General features: G+C 39.0%; 1 protein-coding gene across 1 annotated transcript in view; it reads right to left on the reverse strand.

Moving 5' to 3' along the window:
- The window catches only part of SHCBP1 (SHC binding and spindle associated 1), a 37,994-nt gene extending 15,234 nt beyond the window's left edge, over positions 1-22,760 (reverse strand). Inside the window, exons 1-10 of the mRNA XM_060000908.1 lie at positions 22,652-22,760; positions 18,988-19,155; positions 18,697-18,812; positions 17,079-17,287; positions 12,438-12,530; positions 8,611-8,844; positions 8,351-8,519; positions 7,888-8,008; positions 3,069-3,200; positions 2,276-2,394 (exon numbers count right to left, since the gene is read on the reverse strand). Coding sequence (XP_059856891.1) covers positions 2,276-2,394; positions 3,069-3,200; positions 7,888-8,008; positions 8,351-8,519; positions 8,611-8,844; positions 12,438-12,530; positions 17,079-17,287; positions 18,697-18,812; positions 18,988-19,155; positions 22,652-22,760 — 1,470 coding nt within the window. The remainder of the gene's footprint in view (positions 1-2,275; positions 2,395-3,068; positions 3,201-7,887; positions 8,009-8,350; positions 8,520-8,610; positions 8,845-12,437; positions 12,531-17,078; positions 17,288-18,696; positions 18,813-18,987; positions 19,156-22,651) is intronic.
- Positions 22,761-23,074: the final 314 nt, after the last annotated feature.

Below are 23,074 nucleotides of genomic sequence, written 5' to 3' on the forward strand. Positions count from 1 at the left end.
AATTGTATCTCAATATACTAGCAATAAGCACAATAAATTAAAAATATAATATCACTTACAATGAAATGTTTAGGTACAAATCTATAAAAACATATACAAGACTTGTACGTTGAAACTACACAATGCTGATGAAAAAAATCAAAGATCTAAATAAATGGAGAGACATACCATGTTCACAGATTGGAAGACTCAACGTAAAAAAAGATGTCCATTCTCCCCAAATTGATATATAGGTTTATTGAAAGTCCTATTAAAATCTTAGCAAGACTTTTTGTAGATACGAACAAGATATTTCCAGAATTTATATTGAAAGGCAAAGGAACTAGAATAGCTGAAACAATTTAAAAAAAAGACAAGTGAGAGTGGGAGGAATTATTTTACCAGAGAACCCAGAAATTGGCCCACAAAAACACACCCAAATTATTTTTGATAAAAATACAAAACCAGGGCTTCCCTGGTGGCACAGTGGTTGGGAGTCTGCCTGCCAATGCAGGGGACACGGGTTCGTGCCCCGGTCCGGGAGGATCCCACATGCCGCGGAGCGGCTCGGCCCGTCGGTCATGGCCACTGGGCCTGTGCATCCGGGGCCTGTGCTCCGCAGCAGGAGAGGCCACAGCAGTGAGAGGCCCGCGTACCGCAAAAAAAAAAAAAAAAAAAAAAAAAAAACTATAAAACTACAAAACCAATTTATTTAAGGATAGACTTTTCAAGAAATGGTGCAGTTACCACTGGACATCCATAAGCAAATAAATGAACTTTGACCTAAAACTCACCTTATACCAAAATTAACTCAAAAATGGTTCATGACCTTAAATGTAAAATGTAAACTATAAAACTGAAAAAAAAAAAAGGAGAAAATCTTTGCACCCTAGGGCTAGACAAAGAGTTCTTACACATAAAAGGAAAAATTGATAAATTGGGCTTCATCAAATTTTAAAACTTTGCTCTGCAAAAGCCCATGTGAAAATGATGAAAAAACAAGCTACAAACTAGCATAAGATATCTGTAAATGACATACCCAATCAGGGATTCATATCTAGAATTTATAAAGAACTCTTAAAACTCTATAGTAAAAAAGAACGAACAATCCAATTAGAAAATGGACAAAAGTCATGAATACACATTTCACTGAAGATAAGGATGGCAAATAAGCATATGAAAAATGTTCAACATCATTAACCACTAGGGAAATGCAAATTAAAACCACACACCTATCAGAATGGCTAAAATTAAAAAGTAGTGAAAATACCAAGTGCTGCTTAGGATATGGAGAAACTGGATCACTCAAACATTGCTAGTGGGAATGTAAACTGGTGCAACTACTCTGGAAAAGTTTGGCAGTTTCTTAAAGAAAGTAAGCATGCAACTAACCACGTGCCCTGCAACTGCATTCCTAGGCATTTACCCCAGAGAAATGAAAACGATGTTTGCACAAAAACCTGTACACCAATGTTTATAGCAGCTTTATTTACAAAAGCCAAAAACTGGAAACAATCCAGCTGTCCTTCAACAAGTGAACAGTTAAACTGTGGAACAACCATACAAGGAATACTACTTAGCAATAAAAAAGAACAACCTATTGGTACATGCAACAACCCGGGTGAAGCTCCAGAGAACTGTGCTGAGTGAAAAAAGCTAATTCCAAAAGGTTGTATATTGTATGATTCTATTTATATAACATTCTTGAAATGATGAAATAACAGAAATGGAGAACAGATTAGCGTTTGCCTGTGATTAATGAAGTCAGGAGGAGAGGCACCTAGATATGGCTTTAAAGGGCAACATGGAGGATCCTTGTAGTGATGGAAATATTCAACTTGACTGAATCAATCTTATCCTGGTTGTGATACTGTACTATAGTTTTGGAAGATGTTACAATTAGAGGAAACTGGTAAAGGATACACATACAGACTACCTCTGTATTACTTCTTACAACAGAATGTGAATCTACAATCTCAAAATAAAAATTTAATTTAAAAAAATCAACCCAGCCTCAGTTGCTACAACATCATTTACATAGTTACAACTTAAAGGGTCTAACCTCTTTTAAAGGTATGACAGAGAAACTGTGAGATTTATTATTTTCTTCCTAATCTCTGTTTTGAAAATGCTAAATAAGAAGAACCTTATACAGTTGAGTCTGGCTGACTTAGTACACGGAAGTATCTGAACTTCTTTGAAGAAACGGAACAGGAGTATGCATTTACATCTTGTCCTAGGACATTTTATTTACTTATTTAGAACTTAAACTACTTCCCATAAGAGATTATCATACCTTGGCACCATATAAATCTGAGCTCTTCATTAAAAATTCTGCTGATGTTCGTACTGTGACTCCTGTAGTTTCACACTGCAAAACACAGTTTTCCAATGTAGTCTTGCCACGGTGAATAACTATGATGAAAACATGCAATCAAATACTTTAAGTAATGTGTCTTTTCCAATATTAGAAATGGCCTAGAGCTGATATTAGATACAGTCTAAATATTTCTCATTTAAACTCTGTTACTGGAATTATGAATTCATAATTTATAAAACAATCACTATTTTGAGTTATTTTCTATTGATAAAATCTAAAAGCAGCATTCTTAAAAAAGAATGACTTGCCCTCAGAAATGCAAAATCAAGTTAAAAAGCACTTCTCATTACAAAAAAAATATCAGAAAGTAACTTTCATGACTATCTTAGAAGAGAGAAGAAAAGGAGGCCCAATTCAAAATAAGGGATACAAATCCCAGGAAATAAATACTATCACAATGTGAAGATAGCTGGTTTGAGTCCAGGGCTAAGTCAAATACAAAGAACACAGACCACAATACTGGAATGTTTTAAAAGAAAAAAAATGATCACACAGAAACAAATATTAAACTAACAAATTTTCAAGAATACATTGAACTATTTTTCACTTTAGAGTAAGCTTCCTCAGTCGTCAAGCTATGTACATAAATAATTAATCCGCCTTGCATACTACTCAAGAGTGGCATTTTATTAAATTCTATCTTTCAGGGAAAGTACAGTTTTCCTTCAAAGTCTGGAACAAATAATACATGAAATATTCAGATATTTACTTAAGATTCCTTCCACAGCATCATGCTGAACAAATTTTATGCTTGAGATTTTAATATCCACACCCGTACAATCCACAAAAGTGTCTCCTTTGCCTCTCTTTTCTATCACAATATCATCTGGTAGACCATATCCTAAGGAAGAGAGCAAGAACATTTAAGATAGGTGAGGGGAAATGTCTAAACACAAAATTTCTATGACAGATTCCTCTATTTCAAATGACTCCAAATGATATCTGAGACCAGTTAATCCAGTTACATTTAAATAAAATCTAATTATCTCTCCACATATCTTGCTTAATTTTTACCAAGGTATACAATTTTTAATAACAACTCCTCAAATTGCCTGCATATCAGGAAGACTACCCCCTATCAACCATCTCATACTAGTTTCAGCACTAAAGTCACTTACAAAACTGCTATTAAAAAAAATAGTAACAGAATGGCCATCATCAAAAAATCTACGAACAATAAATGCTGGAGAGGGTGTGAAGAAAAGGGAAACCTCTTGCACTGCTGGTGGGAATGTAAATTGATACAGCCACTATGGAGAACAGTATGGAAGTTCCTTAAAAAACTAAAAATAGAACTACCATATGACCTAGCAATCCCATTACTGGGCATATACCCTGAGAAAACCATAATTCAAAAAGAGTCATGTACCACAATGTTCATTGCAGCACTATTTACAATAGCCAGGACATGGAAGCAAACTAAGTGTCCATTGACAGATGAATGGATAAAGAAGATGTGGCACATATATATAACAGACTATTACTCAGCCATAAAAAGAAACAAAATTGAGTCATTTGTAGTGAAGTGTATGGACCTAGAGTCTGTCATACAGAGTGAAGTAAGTCAGAAAGAGAAAAACAAATACGGATGCTAACACATATATATGGAACCTAAAAAAAAACAAACAAAAAAAAGCTTCTGAAGAACCCAGGGGCAGGACAGAAATAAAGATGCAGACATAGAGGATGGACTTGAGGACATGGGGAGGGGGAAGGGTAAGCTGGGACCAAGTGAGAGAGTGGCGTGGACATATATACACTAACAAATGTAAAATCGATAGTTAGTGGGAAGCAGCTGCATAGCACAGAGAGATCAGCTCGGTGCTTTGTGACCACCTAGAGGGGTGGGACAGGGAGGGTGGGAGGGAGATGCAAGAGGGAGGAGATATGGGGATATATGTATACATATAGCTGATTCACTTTGTTATAAAGCAGAAACTAACACACCATTGGAGAGCAATTATACTCCAATAAAGATGTTAAAAAATAAAAATAAATAAATAAGTTAAAAAAAATAGTAATAATCTAAGTACTCACAGCTGGGTCAGAGGGCTCTGAAGCTTTTAGCCCTACAAGTTTTTTATTTCCCAACTCTAAGATTCTATTATTCTATCATAATTAGGTTTGAAAAAGCCTAGGCATTTCTCAAGATTTTCTAAATTTTATATTCTCTTAAACAGATTGACAAAATCTGACAAACTGACTTAGAACAGTTTTAGCTATTGGAAAGATAGGTCTACGTTGTTAACCAATAAAAAACTTTGTTCTCTACAAATCTTTTTTTTTTTTTAACATCTTTATTGGGGTATAATTGCTTTACAATGGTGTGTTAGTTTCTGCTTTATAACAAAGTGAATCAGTTATACATATACATATGTTCCCATATCTCTTCCCTCTTGCATCTCCCTCACTCCCACCCTCCCTATCCCACCCCTCCAGGCGGTCACAAAGCACCAAGCCGATATCCCTGTGCTATGCGGCTGCTTCCCACTAGCTACCTACCTTACGTTTGTTAGTGTATATATGTCCATGCCTCTCTCTCACCCTGTCATAGCTCACCCTTCCCCCTCCCCATATCCTCAAGTCCGTTCTCCAGTAGGTCTGTGTCTTTATTCCTGTCTTACCCCTAGGTTCTTCATGACATTTTTTTTCTTAAATTCCATATATATGTGTTAGCATACGGTATTTGTCTTTTTCTTTCTGACTTACTTCACTCTGTATGACAGACTCTAGGTCTATCCAGCTCATTACAAATAGCTCAATTTCGTTTCTTTTTATGGCTGAGTAATATTCCGTTGTATATATGTGCCGCATCTTCTTTATCCATTCATCCGATGATGGGCACTTAGGTTGTTTCCATGTCCTGGCTATTATAAATAGAGCTGCAATGAACATTTTGGTACATGACTCTTCTTGAATTATGGTTTTCTCAGGGTATATGCCCAGTAGTGGGATCTACAAATCTTAATCAAACTAATAATACAGGTCAGACCTCTGAATGGGTTTATGAAAAACTGGAGTATCAGAAAACTAGAAAACCCTGCCTGACTTTTATCATAAAACAGAATCACACAGACAAAGCTTTAAGAAATAACTCTCACTGTCTAAAGCTGAGTCTTTGCTTGAGTAAATGAAAGCAGTGACAACATTAAACAGGCAAAGTCACTAAAGTTTTCTACACTTGAAGAGTACAGACAAGCCTTTGGGGACACTAGAGAATGCAAGATGACTCCACACACAGGAATGCTACCAGTGGTGAATTCTGGATGATTAGATTGTGAGTAAATTTCTTTCCCGATTCTTTTTTTTTTTTTTATATTTATTTTTGGCTGCATTGGGTCTTCATTGCTGCGCATGGGCTTTCTCTAGTTGCGGCGAGCGGGGTCTACTCTTCGTTGTGGTGCACGGGCTTCTCACTGCGGTGGCCTCTCTTGTTGAAGAGCATGGGCTGTAGGTGCGTGGACTTCAGTAGTTGCGGCACAGGGGCTCAGTAGCTGTGGCTTGCAGGCCCTAGAGCACAGGCTCAGTAGTTGTTGTGCGTGGTCTTAGTTGCTCCATGGCATGTGGGATCTTCCCGGACTAGGGACTGAACCCATGTCCCCTGCATTGGCAGGCGGATTCTTAACCACTGCACCACCAGCAAAGTCCTTCCCTGATTCTTTTTATGTGTCTACCTGTACTTTGCACATTTTTATAATAGCTATGGCTTTCTATCATGTGAAAAATTAAAAATATAAAAAGAATGGCCATATTACATTATATAAACAAGTTATTACATAAACAAATTACATAATCTTAGCAGTTTAAAACACAAAGCCCTCGCCAAACTGAATGGATTTTCTAAACAAGAAAGAAAAATCCTATTATAAGTACTGTTAATACCCTGCAAATAGCAGGTACTTGATATATATCTCTTGTTGTAAGTGTCAGCTATAGATCAGAAAAGCTATCAGATAAGCTTTAATCTTACTCGTGAACAAGTACTCCATATATTCAGACTAGAGATATCACCTGATTCCCCAAATTCTCAGAAATGCCCTCTGTTCATAAATTTACAGTCATTCTTACACTTAACTATCAGAATTCTATATGTTTATTTATGACATGTTGGCAATCACATTATAATTTCCTCAACAATCTAGCAAGAATGCTTATCCACCATACAATCTGTAATAGCAATGCTGTTTGCACTATGCCAAAAAAATGAAGTGTTTTTATTGTAGTGCTTTATCCTGCAGATGTTTATAAACACACATCTATTATATATCAAATATTGGAGTGGAAAAAGAACAAAAATTACACACATAAAACAAAAAAGGGGATGAGGTGGTGTACTAGTGAACAGCAGGAAATTAAATTCCCAGCCTTGCTTCCATTAAGAACTCTCGAAAAGATAAAATTAAAGAACATAGCTTAAGCAGTTTGTGAACAGCTGCTCCAGTCACAAAATGATATATGATTTTTTGCATGACAAGCTTTATTGCTAACTTGAAGCTCTTCTGGTAAATAGTTGAACAGGTGCATCTAAATTTGACACGCTATGCAAATACAAAGGACCAAGGTGAACTACTGTAAAGTAACCTAAATTTAGGAATCACTCTAAATGTACAATAAGATTTCAACTCCTAAAAAGTTATTTTTAGGACTTCCCTGGTGGTGCAGTGGTTAAGAATCCGCCTGCCAATGCAGGGGACATGGGTTTGATCCCTGGTCCGGGAAGATCCCACATGCCACGGAGCAATTAAGCCCGAGTGCCACAACTACTGAGGCTGCGCTTTGGAGTTCGCGAGCCACAACTACTGAGCACACCTACCACAACTGTTGAAGCCCATGCGCCTAGAGTCCGTGCTGCACAAGAGAAGCCACTGCAATGAGAAGCCCTTGCACGGCAACGAAGAGTAGCCCCCACTCACCACAACTAGAGAAAGCCCGCGCACAGCAACGAAGACCCAACGCAGCCAAAAATTAAATAAATAAATAAAGTTATTTTTAAAAGACTCTTTCAACATTAATGTTCTCAAAAGTACACTTTAGAACTTGTGACATTCAACAAGCTTTTAAAGAATTAAGATAAAGATTTTGCATCTAATTTCAAGTTGGACCTATACCTTTCACAAAAGTAAGCTAAATTAAAAAAAAAAAAAGCACCAATATGTCCACAACATATATGAAATAAGAGGAAGCAACAAATTAAAAAATATTGCTTGGAATGTTTTTTTAATTCTAATAATGAATTTCCTTTTCACCAACCACCTATAATCTGGAATTATACTTCTTCCTAATGGTCTTTTTTTCTCTATGTTTTTGTTTTCCCAACATTTATAATGCCACAAAGAATCACACCTCATGTTGCTCAAACACTGAGTCAATAACCTGTACACTCCAAAAACCCTTAATGTTTCAAGGCAACTCATTTGAAATCAAATGGGTCGAAATCAAATTCTTGGAGCTTCAACAAGATCAGTGATTTACTGTTATCTTAAGCGTATCATGCACGAGAGTTTGGTTGTATGATCTTCCATACTCACCTTCTAACTCAATGGAGTCAGCGATGGAGAACGTACCATGTACCACGTAACGGCCAGGACAAACAATAACAGTGTCGCCCTCATAGCAGGCATTTATAGCAGACAACGGATCACTATGGAACTAGAAAACAACAACAACATATTGCAAATATATACCCCTCAAATGCAACCTGAGTATTACTCCAGGTGCCTTCATGTTTCATTTTCAAAAGGGAGCCAAAACTACGTATGTAGGTATCTCCCTTGCTACTGCACTGAGCTCAGTGCCTCCTTTGCTACTGCACTGAGCTCAGTGCATGGTTGATAACTGACTAATACTGCAGAAAGGTGGTGCTCTCACTGCTTTCCATTTCACAGAAAACCAGCTCTGGGAAACTCCTAAAAACTTTTTGTAGAATTCAGGAAAGCCTGGGGTGAATCTGAAGAAAAAAAAGCCACCTGGAGCAAGAAACTCTCCTTTTACCTGAATTTCTATTTCTTCCTTACAAGGCTCTGGACAAAGCTTATCCCTGACCAGGGACTGCAGCAGACCAGTCATCATGGTGGAGGAGACCACATGGGTGACCTTCTGGCCACTGGGACGGATGCCTTTTGCTTGTATATTAGAATTCTTCTGATAACCAAACACATATCTTAAAGAAACCAAACAGACCTGTCAGTTCTCAGTAACATAGCTGGTTAGAAAAGATGTCAACTAGTTGGGAAGAACAAAGATACACATACCTCAACAAAGGATTCTCAATGAGTTTTAGCTTTTGTTTCAACTGTTCAATCTCTGAATACAATTTTAACCCTTCCACCATGGAGATGTTTTCCTGCTCAGAATCAGAGTTACAATTTGACAAACTGCTTCTCAGATTTAAAAATTTCCTGTAACTCTCCTCACATTGAGTCAACAGATCTTGATAGTCAACAATAAGTCCTGAAGGAACTCGGTCTTCAAGAATGTCATAATGCCTGAAAGTTTAAAAGCAAATTGAAACCCACTGCCTTTCAGACACATTTTCCCATCATTAAGACACCCATTCAGTCCTCAAAGACCCCGTAAGAAAAGTGTTTCATAGTATGCAACTCAGGAACATGTTAAGTCTTACTGAGTAGGTGAAAGCTATTGAAAGCTTTAAGGACCACTTCATTAAGGTCACTAACTTTTCTCTTTTGAGGAGTTGCTATTTTTTTTTTCCTTAGATCCAAGCATTTGTGTTTTTGAAACACTGAGAGTTCATGTTGCACAATTTGTAATCATTACTTAACAAGAAATTATTTTCTCATATATTAGATTCAAAATCTTAATAAGTGGGTGGCAGAGGGCAACCTGGAGGTAGGGGTGGTGAGGATAGTATCCCAAGTAGTTTCATAACAATGTTTAAGATTACCACATTTATAGGATCAAAAATTTTAAATGATTCAAATCATCTAGTCCTTCCCTATACTTACTTATTTTTATAATTTAGTTTAGTTTTTTTTTTTTTAATTTATTTGGCTGCATCAGGTCTTAGTTGAGGCACACGGGATCTTCGTTGCGGTATGTGGGATCTTTTGTTGCAGTGCATGGGCCTTTCGTTGCAGTGCGCAGGCTTCTCTAGTTGTGGCGCAGGGGCTCTAGAGTGCGCGGGCTCAATAGTTGCAGCACACGGGCTCTCTAGTTGTGGAGCACGGGCTCCAGAGCGCGAGGGCTCAGTAGTTGTGGCACGTGGGCTCTCTAGCTGTGGCACATGGGCATGGTAGTTGTGGCACACTGGCTTAGTTGCCCCACGGTATGTGGGATCTTAGTTCCCTGACTAAGGGGATTGAAATCACGTCCCCTGCATTGAAAGGCAGATTCTTAACCACTGGACTACCAGGGAAGTCCCCCTTCCCTGCATTTAAAGCACTATGGAGGGGACTTCCCTGGTGGTTCAGTGGTTAAGACTCCACACTCCCAATGCAGGGGGCCCGGGTCTGATCCCTGGTCAGGGAACTAGACCCCACATGCCGCAACTAAGAGTTCGCATGCTGCAACTAAAGTTCTAACGTGCCGCAATTAAGACCCAGTGCAGCCAAATAAATAAAATATTAAATAAATAAATAAAGCACTATGGAGCAGAATTTGCTGAATATTCCCTCAGGAAGATTATTAGAGTATTTCAAAAACATAAGCCTTTGAGATTCTGAGAAAAAAATAAAGCTGTTATTACTAAACCAGAGAGTGATTAAAACAAAATAACTTTGTATTGGACAACTGTGTTGGCACTTAAAGTTTATTATTAATTTATAAACCTTCTCAAATACATAGACAGAACAAAAAGTACTTCTAGATACAATAATTTATGAGTGTACAATCAAGTTAATGGATATGAAATTAATGGATTTGAAAGTAAACTGCAATATTATTGTCATTACTTGTCGTTTTAAAATAATTGCTTTATTTCTCAGTTAAAAGCATACTGACTTAGGCCAGAGCTTCTTAACCTTGGCTGCTTATTAGAATCACTGGGGAACTTTTAAAAATACAGATGATCAGGTCCCCATCCAGACCAATTAAATTAGTCTCTAAAAGTAGAGGGGTATCTTTTAAAGTTCCCTGGGAATTCTAATGTGCAGCCAAGGTTGAGTACGATTGCCTTAGATAATGTCTTCTTAACTTTGTCACGCTCTAAATAAGACCTAAACAAATTTACATCAAGTTACAGTGAACATTTAAATAGTATTTAAGATGAATAGAGAATATTTTTCCCACTTTTCAGGTAAATGAATTAGGTGAAGCTTGAAAAGCAAGGATTTTGTCTGCTTTGGTTAATCCATACTCATTTAAACATATTCTAGAAATCCAATTTGCAAACAAGAAATTGGGGGCCCAACCACTGACTGCTTGATCAGATCTACTAAGTTACAAAGATTAAGACTCAAATTTTAAAATTAGTTTCTTAGCATTTCCAATATCCATGCCAATCAGCTTATTTCTTCTCATTATAGCAATACTTCATAGTCTGAAAGTAATGAACCAACATCTGTGTCTCAGACCCATAAGCTCTGAAGCAGAGTGTTTTGAATTAGAAAGGAAAAATATTTACTTCACAGTGCAAAATCAAGACAATATGGTTTGATTCCCTTTAACTCTTGCCTGTGAATAGCTCTACTCCTGTCTTAGCCTAGGGACCTTTTAAAGAGTCTGCCTATATTTGATAACATTCCAGTTTCCCCATCAAGTACCATAGTTTCTTCTCCATAACTGAAAACAATTCCTCCCTTATGCTTTCCCATCTGCCAGTGATGTATAAGATATGTATGTAAATCATTTCTTGTTGTTTGAACATGTAAGACTGTCAAATCGGAATACAGTTATTTTCCAAGTAAAGATCAAATTTGCCAGATACATGATATTCATCTACCATTACATTTCCCTTCAATCAAAACCAATCATTGCTCTTTAAAAGCAAGTATATCAAAACTAGAAAATATGCAAGCTTATTGAAATTCTGGCATTTTACTGAATACACTATGAGAAAACAGGAAATGCATAATGGAAAAATTGGAAAGGCTAAATAGAAATCACAGCCAATTTATGAAAAGCTGAAATCAGACATACATAGTTCTAAACCAGGTAGAACCAACCTTAACCAGACTTCTCACGTATTTTTTACTTATGATTCACTGTTTAAATGAAGAGAAACTTACTAAATCAAATTGGTTATACAGAAATGTAAAGGGTTACTGCCTTATCTTATGTAACCAAATCATCTTTCACACAGGGAAAAAAATTACCTTCTACAATTTTTTTTTCTTTTTTTGGCCTGCAAGGTCTAATTTTATTCTTATTGCAGCACTGCGTATTAAATTACTATGCACAAGTACCAAAAAGTTACCTGGTCTTATAGCACCATCTAGTGGAAGCCACATTTAACAAAGTCAGTGCAGGACAACTATTTGGGTTGCATGGTTAATTTGGGGTATTTTTATAATGGAAGGGTTTTTCCCTACCAAAATATGATAAGTCAGTAGAATGTATTTAGGTATTTTGGAAATTTTTATTCACCATCAATATTAACTATTTAGTATTTTCATCTATTTATCAAATAAGATTTAAGGAAAAGAACTTGACAAAACATCCTGAGGTAAGTCTGTTTAGCCTACTATGTTTTACTGTAAGAACTTAAGAGTAAAGCCATGTCTTTAAAAGTACTCAAGAAAAAAAAAGTCTTCTATAATTCAATTAATTTCACTGTTCTTCAATTGTTTTTATGGAGTTTAGTAACGGGTTGTTTCTTTTTAACATATTAGCTCAATTAAGTTTTATTCAAATTTACAAGAGTGAGCTGTTAATTTACATGTTCTTGAATTCTCTGCTTTTAGATTCTAAAAACACTACAAGTAGGTTTATAAACACTAAAAGTAGGTTTCTCTGCACCTGTACAATTTTTATTTAATAACTTGTCAGTGGGTTATACTATTTTATATCAGTCTGTTTCTATCTGTAGGAGTATATATACAGTATATACAAAACACAGGTGAAATTAAATCACAAATAGCTATTTTTTCCAACATGTACAAGGCCACTAAAAAATACTTACAATCTCAATCGAGGTTCAACACATCTAACAAAATAATCATACTCATCCTCTTCTTCTTCATCCCAACTCCTCCAAATGTTCTGATAGAAAAACCTGGAAAGGAAATTAGTATCACTCAAATTCAATCACTGGCTTAAAATGTTAGGGTTTGGGAGGAATAAGAGTAAATCAAAACAAGTCTATCAAGTATGGTAGAGAAGATTGAATATTTGCTAGATTTGATAGTCATGAGTCACACATGAACTTCTTTGGATTGGCTAAAGAAGTTTTCTATAACATTGATTCTATTAGGACCTTCTATTTATCAGAAGAACTATTTATTGACCATCTGTAACTTGGTGGAAAGTAGTGCCATTTGTTAAGATAGAAAAGACTGGGAGAGAAACAAGTTTAGGGTTGAAAATAAAGAGTTCTGTTTTCACCATGTTCAGGTTGAGATGCCTATTTGAACTCCAAATGGATGATGTCAAGAGTGCAGATAAATATACAAGACCAGAGCTCAAGGAAAAGGTCAGGGCTAGAGACATAAATCTGGAAGTTGTCAGCATATTGATGGCATTAGAGCAATAGATGAGATCATCCAGGGACATAAAATAAAGCAGTAGTTCTCAACCCTGACTGCCCATTAGAGTCCCCTGAGAAGCTTTTAAAAGTTGATTTTCAACCCTATTCCAGACCAATAAACTAGAATCTCTTGGGTGGGGGATGGGGGAGGGAGGGTGCAGGATCCATATTTTTTTAAAGCTCCCCAAAGTGATTTAACAAATTTTTCATCATGGAAAATTTCAAACATATACAAGAGCAAACAAGAAAACATGAATACCATGTATCCATCACCAGCTTCAACAATTATCAACTCACAGGCAATCTTATTTCACCTCTACTCCACCCACTTACTTCTCTGCTCTCCTACCTCCACCATCCTGACACTGGATCATTTTAAAGCAAATTTCTGACATATCATATCACTCATAAATTTTCAGTATGTGCCTCTAAAATAAATCTTTATACAAAAAAAGTTTTAATTCCTTAATAACCAAGTATCCAGTCAGTGTTCAGTTTTCCCTAATTATCTCTTTTGTTGTTGCTGTTGTTTTACAGTTGGCTTGCTCATCAGGGTCCAAACAAGGGTCAGCCATTGAATTTAATTAAATCACTTTTACTCTATAGATTATCCATCCCTCTTTTTCACCTTGCAATTTATTTAATAGTTTCCCACACTCTGAATTTTACTGATTGCTTCCCCATGGGGTCAGTTAACATGTCCTTCTGTTTCCTTTATTTCTAGTAAACTGATAGTAAGGACTAGGGACTTGATCGTCTTTAGGAAAGACTTTTTGGCAAGAATACTTCAAGGGAGGTATAATGTAGCTTCATCACCAAGCACATGATACCTGGTCATCTCTTTTGATGATGAGCTTAAGAATGATCAATGGATTCAGATACTGTCAGCCTGATTTATCTGCCACAAAGTTCCCTATCAGGTTTTCACCAATGGCTGTAGCAGCCATTGATGATCATTGCCTGAAACCTCTACTTTATTATGGGTTGCAAAATACTGATATTTTCATCTTTTCTTTCTTCATGTAGTAGTTGGAATACTCCTATAAAGAAAATTTCCAGGAGATTCTAATGTGCTTTCAAAGCTGATTAGAGAGAGAGAAGTGTAGATAGCCTAGGCCTGAGCCCTGGGTAACTTCAACATTCTAAAGTTTGAGCATAAGAGGAAAGAGCTGGCCAAGATTATTAAGAAAGCAAGCCCATGACACACTATCATAAAGTGGTGTCCCAGAAACTGGAAAGAGAGTAGAGTATGTTAAGAAGATGGGAATGATCAAATAATTAGAATGTGACCAAGAGGTCAAGGTAAGATGAGATCAGAGGAGTGACGACTGGATATGAGAATATGAGTGACCTTAAGCACAATTTCAATGGTACTGTAGGAGTAGAAGCATTAGTGGAACGCCAGGAAGTACAGACGATATAACTGTCAAAAAGTTGAAAAGGAAGGAGCAGTGAAAATGAAGCCATCTCTTAATTCTTATAGATTAGACTGTCATTCTCTTCACCCTCTAGAGTCCATCTCTCAAAAACAAACCAAAAAAAAAACCAAACCTGAGCATGCCCTTACTCAACCAAAAGACTCTGCTGGCTCCTTGCTGTCCTCAGAACAAAATCCAAATTCCTGAGCTTGGTGATATTACATGGACTCACAGTCCACCTCTAGAGCACCTCTCTTGCCTCAGAGACCCTGTGTGCAAACTACCAATTTCACAAGCTCTTTCAAAGCCGCTGTGACATGCTGGTCAGACTGCCTTCCACCTTTTCCACCTGGTAAGCTTATATTTACACTTCATGACCCAGCTCAAATATCCTCACCAGTTCAGTACCAGGCAATCACATTTCATTCACATCTGCACCTCCTCCAGTGTTTATTCTCTCAAGACAGAAACTTGGGAGTCAGCCTTGACTTCTTCCATATCCACTCTACCACCAAGTCTTAGCCATCCTACTTTCTCAATAAGCCTAATCTGTACTCTCCATATCTCCACCCTAGTCCACTCTGCCTCTTAACTGATCTCTCTACCCCTTCCCCCTCCATTTACTTTCTACACAGCAGCCAGAACAAACCTTTTAAAACACAAAGCTGATCATATCATAAAACACAAAGCTGATTGAAAACCCTTCAGCGGTTTCCCACTGCTCTTAAAGACAAAAATTGTCCATTGGCTGACAAATCCCTGCATCTTCGGACCCCTGACAACCTCTAAGCTGGTTTCCTAAGTCTCTTCCATTACTGCCTATGTTCTAACCACGTTGGCCCTCCGGCTCCTTAAACTCACTGAGTTCCTGAACCTGTTCCCTCCCCTAAACTGCCACAACCACTTTCACCTAGCCAACCCTTCAGACCCAAGTTCAAATGCCATTTCCTCAGGAAATAACCATATTACAGCAACCTGACCTAGTCTTAGAACACTCTGTAATCCCTCACAGCACTCACTGCAGTTTCCAATCATACACATTATCTTTATGTGATTATTTCATCAAGGTTCATCTCCCACCTTTAGACTGACGTCTCCCTGGTGATGGTGATTGTGTCTGTTTTGTGCACCAGTCACATCTCACCCTCAACTCAGGACCTGGCACTGAAATACTTACTGAATAAAATGAACAAATGAAAACCCTCATAATTTGACCTTTTCTGGACACTGACCAGAATCTGAGCCCTCACCTCAAAATAAAGAATAATTTAGCCAGGCTCGCCTTCAAATAATACTATTACTAATTCCAGATACTTGTCTTTCTATCAACTTCTATACCCATAAGAGATTAGCTCCCTGATTCCTAATTTCCTAAACTTGTCAATTATCCCTTTACCTTCATATGCCTCAACTGACAGATTTTTTAAGTGAGAGAAACATAAGAGAGTTATTTTGGTTCTAGACATAAGCCAGTTCTTTAGATTTATGTTGTTTGACCTAATATTGAATACCTACAGTCCTTGCATTGTATGCAAGTCCAATGTCCTTGCATACAATTAGAAATTTTCTATGAAATGTCAGAAGCAGGGCCCAAGACACTCTGCTTCTTTGTAGAGTATCAAATTAAGCTCAGCAAAACCAGGTTCACTCACTAACGGCATAGAAACTGGAAAGTACTTTTTGAACTACAAAACATCAAGCAACATTATTAACATGACCTTTATATTATCCAATCTTCCAGTTCATGGAGGAATATAAGTCCTTTTTTTTTTTGGCGGTACGCGGGCCTCTCACTGTTGTGGCCTCTCCCGTTGCGGAGCACAGGCTCCGGACGCGCAGGCTCAGCGGCCACGGCTCACGGGCCTAGCCACTCCGCAGCATGTGGGATCCTCCCGGACCGGGGCACGAACCCGTGTCCCCTGCATCGGCAGGCGGACTCTCAACCACTGCGCCACCAGGGAAGCCCCTAAGTCCATATTTAATTAGCCAAAAATAAGCCTTCCTTAGTAAATATACTTATAAAAAGAATATTCAAAAGAACTATCTGTATTAGGAACTATCTGACAAAAAAGTTATCTGAAAAACTAAAAAAAGCATACCTATTAACGCAAGTGGAAACCGACTAAGCCAAAAAAGGTTGAAAGGCAGGCACATACCCCCTAAGGATCCTGGAAGTGGCCTGACAAAACATTCTTTGGCCAGACATATCCTTGAAAACACTGTATGTCAGGCTTATCAGTGCACAAGTGATGGTATACCACCTTCTTTACCTTCTTTCCTTTCTTCTTATGTTCAAGTACATCAACTATAGCCTTAGCATCCAGAACTTTTAAGACAGTTTCTAAATATATACAAACCAAATTTTAAAATCCCCTTTTGTTAACATTTGGGGACACTGAGAGAAGGCTATACAGGAATCCCTAGTACTACTTTTCTCAAATTTTCTGTAAGTCTGAAATTACCTCAAATTGAAAATTTTAAACATTGAAAACATTTTTTTAATTTTAAAAAGTTTCCACTGTCTTTGAATATTTTTAAATATTGCAGTGACCAAGTTTACAGTTTGAGTTTTAAATCTAGGTATAATACAGACCAGAATTACTGCATTTCATCCAAAGTTTTTGGCCACAAGGTTACTTTTATCAACCTTGTTTCCTACCTGATATGCTCAATTGCAAGTGCTGTCTGGTCAAACACTCCAGAATCATCAAATACCACCCACAGCTCCTGCAGGGGCAACCGGTGTTCCTTCAAATCAAGGAGCTCTTTCATACACTCCAAAGTAAAAGTGCTGACTTGAGATTCACAGAGGTACGGGTCAGCAAGCCTCACCACTGCCTTCAAGGCTGCAAAGTCCACATCTGTGATCTGAAATTTAAAATAATGTGACTTAACATATGCAAATCAAAATTAAGATACATCTAAAACACTACTTACAGCCTGATTTTTTTAAAGCATGAAATGGGAGTGGGGAGCCTTCTTCCATAACATAAAGGATAAACAAGACAGGCTTGGCTTGTACCCACATGGAGCTGACATCGTAATTGAGAGGACAAATAAACAAACAAGATGGCAACAAGTAAGTGACAGAGAATAAGTAGCAGGGGTGGTGGTCTGGTTTTACTGGGAGGGTAGGGGAAGTCACTTCTGAACTGCGATAAAAGGGATGAAAAGGAAGCAGCCGTGTGAAGAGCAGGAAAGATGCAAAAGGCCCTGGGGCAGAGACAAGCTTGGCAGCTGGCAGAGAAACAGTGTTTCTTGCTGGAACCACAGGAAGGAAATGAGGTATGGGCAGCAGGAGGTGAGGTGAGAGAGAGGCAAGATCAGGACAGGAAGGGCATTGGAAGGAGCTTGGCTTTTACATGTTATCTAGCACAATGAGAAGCCATAAAGCCAGCACAGGCCTTTGGTAAATGCAATGCATTAGAGGTTTTTAAGCAGAGGAATGGCTGGCGCATTTCTCTTTTAAAACAATGACTTGGACTGCTTTTAGAGAATTGAGATGTGTTGGGGGAAGGGAGCTACTATCATAATCAAATTAATAGGCCTGAACTGCAACCAAAGACATTAGCATAACCCAAAATTTAAAAATCCACAAGGAACAGCTGCTTGCAAACCATTGCCTCATATATAGTCACTGCAGCATGTGATGTCATTTTCTAAAGGGTCTGCAGCCACAACTTGTATTCATTCACACTCCTTGGTTTACCATTTTAGTTTAACGGAGCGGGGGGTCCTGTTAACACACACTGAGAAAAATTCACAGCTGTAATTAGAGTGCAAATTTAATGTAAAAGGCCCAGTCAGTTGAAAAATAAGATTGTTTTTACTTTCTGCAATGGAACATCAAGAGGTTAACCACATACCTACAACTTTGTCAGGCAAAAAATAGGCTAGTTTTAAAATGCCCGCTTGGTTTGAGCTACTTTAATGGGCTACAACTAAGAAGGTAAAAAATCAATTCAAACCCCACTGACTTTATAATTAGGCCTCTTTGTTTTTTAAACGGTCTCAAATACCTCCCTCACTTCATAGGTTTCTAATCCATTTCCCCTTTTTAAAGGACACTGAAGCTTAAACCACCTCAATTCCCTGGTAGCTCCTCCTCAGTTGCCTTTAAAATTTGTGGAACACTTCATACACCGTGGCAGTTAGATGTAAAAAACATGCTATTTTCAATCAGCTCATAAACCTTAATTAAAAATAAGCACTGTGGCTACAACAGTCTGAGGGAAAGTGTTTTTAGCTAAATGTCTTAACAACAGAATTAAATTTACCTCAACCAGCACCTTGAACACATTAGTGTGCCAGACTGCCCGCCATCCAGATGGTTCAAGGACCTTCTCTAAGAACTCAGCTGTGAATTCTTTTACCTCAGAGGCCTTACAGTCAGCTACAAAAAAATTAAACACAATAAGAATTGGGGCTGCATAAAGGAGAGAGAAGTTAATAAATCCACTCAAATCTACTTTCTCAGAACCAACAAACAGCAGTCTGAGGAACTGAGACCATCTACTGAATACATATAAATTAAAAGACAAAAGAAGCAAAAAAGAGGACCTACTCACCTAAAATGTAATCTTGATAAGCTCTGAATCGCTCATAGAACAAAAGATGACTTGTCTGGAACATTTCTGGGAAATGAGTTTTTCCTTCTGGCACAAAACTTTGTAAACTAGTACCTGGTTTATCATGATTGCTACAATCACTGCATGAATCTTCATCTTCAAACAAACCTAAGAGAACAAAAATAGGCAGGCTCAACTATCCCAGACACTTCCAGTGCTTATAAACTGCTTCTATTTTCATATACTTGCTTAGAAATTCCAAACAAATAAAAACAAGGATTTGGGTATAATGCTTTACTTACCTCTATCACTGTCAGAAAAAAAGTTTTCTAAATTTAAAAATATCTCAAAATCCAAGTTCTACTTCAAAACAATAAGGACTTAAAATCCTTCATGGGTTAGGTTTTTGCTGCTGTTCTGTGAGGAAGAGGGTTGTTTTTAATTAAGTGGGAATCACCCAAGGTCTCCTTCAGAGGACACGGCTATGATTATTACTAGAGCTAGCAAGTTATAATGGTCACATAGCTTACAGTCATTTTTTTCCAAAACAATTCCATAAAGCTGCATTAAATACAGAGCTGATTTCCTATACTCCATCTCAAACAAACTGAAACCTCCCTCTAATTTCTACAATATCAGCTTGTCAATGCCCCTCAATAAACAGGGATGAGAGATTGTTAATAATGCATAAGGTTTACTTCACAAAAGTTTCTAGGTTCCATCTGACTAATTTCAATGCCTGTGTCTAAGGAAAGGATTAGAAAATGCTAATTGCATTAGGTTTGGGCTGTATGTAATTATGTTTCACAAGGCGTGATTGGGCCAGTGACATATCTAATTCTGTGCAATACGATGTTTTTAATAGACAAAACGACTACTAAATAAATACTGAGGGTAGCATTTAGATTGGCAAACTTCTTTCCTGTGGTCTCAGGAAGGGTATCTGAGACAATTACTAGCAGCAGTCTTTCTCTTCCCTTACCTCTTATATTTCTCCTTCTTTTCTCCCTCCTTCCACTTCTCTGCCCCTGTTCAGGCCACCAGAATTATGTGACCCCACAGACTGTAATAGGGAAGAACAAATCTGACTCCATATTGGATCTGTTTCTTGTACTTTACCCTTTGTATCCTATTGCTTTTGATACAAGAATGTTGCCTATAGCCTGAAATACACAGGATAGCCCCTTCTCAAAGCTCTGACCTTTAAAGGTATAACACTTTTCCACTCATATAGAGATAAAAAGTTGCTAAACAGAGAATAACATTTGTCTTGTTGTAGGTTTACAGGAACATCCTGACCTGACCTACCTGGATAGATGCAAGAACAAAGGATTCTGACACCAAGAAGTTTGCAACAACCAGCCACAACCTCTCCCCTTTTAGTATAAAGGAAGCCTGAATTCTAACTTTGGCAAGATGGTTCTTTGGGACTCTATTCCACCATCTTCTCAGTCAGCTGGCTTTCCAAATAAAGTCTCTATTCCTTGCCCCAACAACTCATCTCTCAATTCATTGGCCTGTCGTACAGCGAGCAGTACAAGTTTGGACATGGCAACAAGATGACCAAGGTGTAGTGAAGGGCTTCCTGCTTACAGATTATCAATGCACCTGAGCCTCAGAAGGACATCAATACCTCACCTGCTGTGTAACAATCTCTCTGTACCTAAAGGAAGATGAAAACAGTATGCCAACTTCAATAAAATTAAGAGAATAAACTATATGTTAATCACTTACAACAGTACCCACCACATAACATAGATATAAATGTTTGTTAAAGAAATAATACCATCATCTCACACACATTAGGTGACTATTATCCAAAAATCAATAAGAAAAACTATCAAGAAAACAAGTGTTGGGCTTCCCTGGTGGCGCAGTGGGTGAGAGTCCGCCTGCCGATGCAGGGGACATGGGTTCGTGCCCTAGTCCGGGAAGATCCCACATGCCGCGGAGCGGCTGGGCCCCGTGAGCCATGGCCGCTGAGCGTGCGCGTCCGGAGCCTTTGCTCTGCAACGGGAGAGGCCACAACAGTGAGAGGCCCACGTACCGCCAAAAAAAAAAAAAAGAAAAAAAAGAAAAGTGTTGGCGAGGATATGGGGAAACAGGAACCCTTGTGCACTGTTGGTAGGCATGTAAAACGGTTCAGCCACCACAGAAAACAGTATGGTGATTCCTCAAAAGTTTTTAAATAGAATTACCATACGACCCAGCAATTTCCAAAAGAACTGAAAGCAGGGTCTCCAAGAGATATTTGTACACCCATGTTCATAGCAGCATTATTCACAATAGCTAAAATTATTTAGCTTTAAAAAGTAAGGAGGGCTTCCCTGGTGGCGCAGCGGTTGAGAGTCTGCCTGCCGATGCAGGGGACACGGGTTCGTACCCCGGTCCGGGAGAATCCCACATGCCACGGAGCGGCTGGGCCCGTGAGCCATGGCCACTGAGCCTGCGCGTCCGGAGCCTGTGCTCCGCAACAGGAGAGGCCACAATAGTGAGAGGCCCGCGTACCGCAAAAAAAAAAAGGAAGGAAATTACAAGTGTTGGATGAACATTATACTGCATGAAATAAGCCAGTCACAGAAAGACAAATACTGTGCAATTCCACTGATATGAGGTACTTAGTCAAAATCATATCATAAAGACAAAGTATAATGGTGGTTGCCAGGAGCTGGGGGGAGGGGTGATTGGGGGTTTATTATTCAATAGGTATAGAGTTTCAGTTTACAAGATGAAAAGAACCATGGTAACAGAGGGTGGTGATGGCTACACAACAATGTGAATGTGTTTAATACCACTGAACTGTACACTTAAAAATGGTTAAGATGGTAAATTTTGTTATGTGTGTCTTACAATTAAAAAGAACACCTTACTTCAGCACAATTTTTTAGATCCTATTTGAAAGTATTTCTTTTCACACATTATTTCACTTCATCTTCACCACTCCGTAGCACCACTACCTGTTTTCCAGATGGGCAAACTGAAGCCAAGTGACTGTTGCCAGTTCACAAGAGTGGTTGGTAGAGGAGTTAAGTCACACCTATGTTCTCTCACTTCTCCAGGACTCTTTCCACTACACAATACAACTGAAAATGTTAAAGTAAAACCACCTTAAAATATCAGGGGGAAAAAACGGAGTCTCCATGAAGAGGTAGAAAGGACTGAGAATTAGACCTGGGTTCTACTTTTAGACTCTGTCCCAAATTGGCTCCCCTACCCTTGGGCATGTCACCTGCCCTCAATGCTCAGTGCAGGCTTAGATGCAGCCAACTAGGCCAAGCGTTCAAGTTTCTTCTCTTTCGGTAAAGGGAAGTGTGGTACGTGATCTCCTTTGAGATGCAAATTTAAAAAATGCGCCCACTCTGGACTCACAAACGCGTGCACAAAGCCCGGGGGGCCCACCCAGACAACAAAAGTGGGAATTCCCGGCCCGGCCCAGTTCCCTCCAGGCTCGAGGAAGCTGAGGCCAGATTGGGCGGGGTGAGTTGCCCTAGGTACCTCCGGACTTCGACGTCGGGGCGTCGCCCAGCCACCGCCGCCACCCTGGCCAGCAAGGTCCGGAAGGCCTGCGCCCCAAGCGCCCTCGGAGAGTCCCGACGCCCCCCGCGCTGCCGACACGGTCTGTCGCAGGCGGCGGCTCCGCCGGCCCGTCACGACGGGTGCTCACCTTTCCCGAGGGGCGCCGGCTCCTCTTCCGCAGCCCAGCCGGTGCGCTCATGGTCCCGCGCCATCGCCTCCGACCCCAACCCACCACCAGCCAGCAGCCCGTCAGCCATTTCAAATTTCCGCGGGCGGCCGCCCGGCCCAGTAATGCGAAGAAGCAGCCGCTTCTGATTGGATAGTGGGCCGAGGCTCTTTGACCAATTAAAGGAAAGTTTGCGTGGCCCCCGTTTCCGCACGAGCCCCGCCCCTTCAGCCTCCACCCACCCCGGTTGCAGTGCCTGCGCGCCATCTACTGGCCGGAAGGACTGCTCTTCTCGTCCAAGCTCTTGCTCTTTTTGTTTACTGGGACGAACTTGGACAGAGTTGAATTAGGACATAATTTGGGATGAGTTCCGAAAAACTAACAAGCCATACCTGGAAGTGAGGT

This window comes from Delphinus delphis, chromosome 20, assembly GCF_949987515.2.
Source record: "Delphinus delphis chromosome 20, mDelDel1.2, whole genome shotgun sequence".
Classification (NCBI taxonomy): Eukaryota; Metazoa; Chordata; class Mammalia; order Artiodactyla; family Delphinidae; genus Delphinus; species Delphinus delphis.